Source organism: Palaemon carinicauda, chromosome 27 (genome assembly GCF_036898095.1).
Source record: "Palaemon carinicauda isolate YSFRI2023 chromosome 27, ASM3689809v2, whole genome shotgun sequence".
Taxonomy (NCBI): Eukaryota; Metazoa; Arthropoda; class Malacostraca; order Decapoda; family Palaemonidae; genus Palaemon; species Palaemon carinicauda.
The window spans coordinates 41,488,307-41,491,926 of record NC_090751.1 but is presented as its reverse complement, the minus strand read 5'-3'; the positions used below and the strand labels follow the sequence as shown (position 1 = coordinate 41,491,926).

The 3,620-nt window shown below is 38.5% G+C and overlaps 1 protein-coding gene across 1 annotated transcript in view; it reads right to left on the bottom strand.

Moving 5' to 3' along the window:
• Nucleotides 1-331: 331 nt before the first annotated feature.
• LOC137620882 (golgin subfamily A member 6-like protein 25) overlaps nt 332-3,620 on the bottom strand; it is a 3,665-nt gene continuing 376 nt past the window's right edge. Inside the window, exons 1-2 of the mRNA XM_068351327.1 lie at nt 3,154-3,620; nt 332-3,022 (exon numbers count right to left, since the gene is read on the bottom strand). The exon at nt 3,154-3,620 is cut by the window's right edge and continues 376 nt beyond it. Coding sequence (XP_068207428.1) covers nt 332-3,022; nt 3,154-3,620 — 3,158 coding nt within the window. The remainder of the gene's footprint in view (nt 3,023-3,153) is intronic.

Genomic DNA, 3,620 nt, shown 5'->3' with positions numbered 1-3,620 from the left:
CTGAGCCCGTACTTTATCCTATAATGTAGCCTTGTACCTCTACATCAAAGGATATTTCCTCCTCAAAACAAAGCCTTTTTTTCATCTTCCTTAGTCCAACTACTTGGTCCTTCCCACTGAGAAAGTACTTTATCCTATAATGTAGCCTTGTACCTCTACATCAAAGGATATTTCCTCCTCAAAACAAAGCTCCTTTTTTTCATCTTCCTTAGTCCAACTACTTGGTCCTTCCCACTGAGCCCGTACTTTATCCTAAGAATATACTCCACTATTTTTTTTTTGTATTTTTTTGTATTTTTTTTTTTTTTATCATTCAGGAAGGACTTTTCATTTACATATTCTTGAACATTTCTTTAAACATATCAAACAAATTCCCAAATGATCTTCCTTGATTCCACTGGTGAGATTGTCCCCCTGTTGGTGCATAATAGTAGTAGTACTGACGTTGGTCTCCTCTTGGTTCGAAATGGAAGTTCTGCTGACGTCGGTCTCCTCTTGGTTCGAAATGGAAGTTCTGCTGACGTCGGTCTCCTCTTGGTTCGAAATGGAAGTTCTGCTGACGTTGGTCCCACTGTCCTGGCTGTTGTCTTGGGCGTTGTCGTAGAAGCTCAGCATCGTATGTCCTTCTGCTTTGATCATCCGTCAGAACCACTTTAGCATTAACCACCTTTTTGAACTTCTCCTCGAAAGCCCGCTGTATGAATTCGGGCTTGTCTCGGTGTCTGTCTGGATGTAACTTCATGGACAAGCCTTTGAAGGCTTTTAAAACGTCTGCCCTAGTGGCTGTCTGACCCACACCCAAAACCTCATAATGGCTTTGGCTCTCCCATTTCTGCTTTAGTGCCTTGGTATCCTCTATGCATTTCAAACATTCCCTAGATCCCTCCACCTTCCTCGAAGCTTCGAAGTCCTTTAGGGCAGCGTCGAAAAGGCCTAGTTTGAGAAGGTGTTTCCCTCGAAGCATGTAGGCTCGGCATCCTTGAAGACCTTTGTCGACGGCTTGACAACAGTCCAATACGATGTCCATGTCCTGAGGGTTTCCGGAGGAAGCGTTCGCCTCAGCTCGAAGGATGTGCAGAAGAGCTGTTTGTTCTTTGTTGTCCGAATCTATTCCCAAGGCATCTGTAAAGATGGTTATGGCCTCGTCGAACCTTTTATTTTTATGAGCCGATAACCCCTCCTTTAATAACTTTCCCCGCTTATCTTCCGCCTTATTTTCCGTTTCCTTCTTGCACTCTTTCTTCGGTTCATTCTTTGGCGGTTCGTTCACTTTAGAGTCTCTGTTGACGGACTCCTTTTCCTTTTCTTGATCTTTCTTACACTCTTTCTTCAGTTCTTCATTCTTCGGGTGTTCGTTCACCTTAGTCTCTCTTTTGACGGACTCCTTTTCCTTTTCTTGATCCTTCTTAAACTCTTTCTTCAGTTCTTCATTCTTCTCAGTTTTCGTAGATTCCTTTGCCTGTTTCTCGGCCTTCAGTTTGTTTATTTCGTTCCTCAATTGTTCCTTTTGCGCCTGAGTTGCCTTGTTTTCAGCTTTAAGAATCTCAAGTAACCTCTCCCTTTTCTTCATCTCGAGATCTTTCTTGGCGCACTCTTTCAAGAGATTTTGGTAATCCGACGCCATCTTTGCATTCAGCTTCTCTTGCTCTTCTTTAGCTGCATTCAATTCGTCTACCTTATTTTTCCATATAAGGATATGATCCTTTTGGAATTTCTTCGGTTCCTTTTGCCTATGTTTAAAAACATCCAGTAACCTTTCCTGGCGTTTTATCATATCATCTTTATCGGCGCACAGTTTCTTCAGATTTTCATAATCCGATGCCATTTTATCTCGCAACTTTTCTTGTTTTTCTTTTTCTGCCTTTAGTTCTTCTAATTCATTTCTCAATTTATTTACATTATTTTGCCATTTCTTAGGTCGATTATTTTCCGTTTTAAGAATCTCCAGCAATTTTTCTTGCCCCTTAATTTTGAGGTCTTTTTGGACGCAGGCTTTTTCCAATTTTTCTGTTTTCTCATTCCAAATTTTCTGAATTTCTTCCTTTTCCACTTTAAGAATGTCCTCTTTCGTCTCTTGTTCCTTGATTTGGATGTCCTTTTGGAAGCAGGCTTTTTCCAATTTTTCTATCTTATCATTCAAAATTTTCTGAATTTCTTCCTTTTCCACTTTAAGAATGTCTTCTTTCGTCTCTTGTTCCTTGATTTGGATGTCCTTTTGGACGCAGGCTTTTTCCAATTTTTCTATCTTATCATTCAAAATTTTCTGAATTTCTTCCTTTTCCACTTTAAGAATGTCCTCTTTCGTCTCCTGTTCCTTGATTTGGATGTCCTTTTGGAAGCAGGCTTTTTCCAATTTTTCTATCTTATCATTCAAAATTTTCTGAATTTCTTCCTTTTCCACTTTAAGAATGTCTTCTTTCGTCTCTTGTTCCTTGATTTGGATGTCCTTTTGGACGCAGGCTTTTTCCAATTTTTCTATCTTATCATTCAAAATTTTCTGAATTTCTTCCTTTTCCACTTTAAGAATGTCTTCTTTCGTCTCCTGTTCCTTGATTTGGATGTCCTTTTGTACGCAGGCTTTTTCCAAATTTTCTATCTTATCATTCAAAATTTTCTGAATTTCTTCCTTTTCCGTTTTAAGAATGTCCTCTTTCGTCTCCTGTTCCTTGATTTGGATGTCCTTTTGGAAGCAGGCTTTTTCCAAATTTTCTATCTTATCATTCAAAATTTTCTGAATTTCTTCCTTTTCCACTTTAAGAATGTCCTCTTTCGTCTCTTGTTCCTTGATTTGGATGTCCTTTTGGAAGCAGGCTTTTTCCAATTTTTCTATCTTATCATTCAAAATTTTCTGAATTTCCTCCTTTTCCACTTTAAGAATGTCCTCTTGTTCCTTGATTTGGATGTCCTTTTGGAAGCAGGCTTTTTCCAGTATTTCTATCTTATCATTCAAAATTTTCTGAATTTCTTCCTTTTCCACTTTAAGAATGTCTTCTTTCGTCTCTTGTTCCTTGATTTGGATGTCCTTTTGGAGCAGGCTTTTTCCAAATTTTCTATCTTATCATTCAAAATTTTCTGAATTTCTTCCTTTTCCGTTTTAAGAATGTCCTCTTTCGTCTCCTGTTCCTTGATTTGGATGTCCTTTTGGAAGCAGGCTTTTTCCAAATTTTCTATCTTATCATTCAAAATTTTCTGAATTTCTTCCTTTTCCGTTTTAAGAATTTCTTCTTTCTTCTGTTGTTCCTTCATTTGGAGGTGTTTTTCGGCACAATCAATTTTTAGCTTTTGATTCTCAGTCTCCTTCTGGGTTTTCAGTTTTTCTTGCTTTTCTTCCTCTGTCTTCATTTCATCTAAAGCTCCTTTCAATTGATGTAGTTCTCCGAGTAACTCGTTTTCCTCCTCAAGATTTTCCTCAAGATTTTCCACCAGAGATGTTCGATCCTCTCCGTCTAATTCGGAAACACTTACACCTTTAGAAATCCTTCTCATAGCAAACATTACTCCGCCGAATATGACGCCAGCAGCAGTCAAACCAATGTAAATGTTCTTGTTACTATGAGAAAGGATATCTTTAATTCCTCCAATGTCGAATTCGGGGAGCAGTTTCCCAACGAACCATCTTG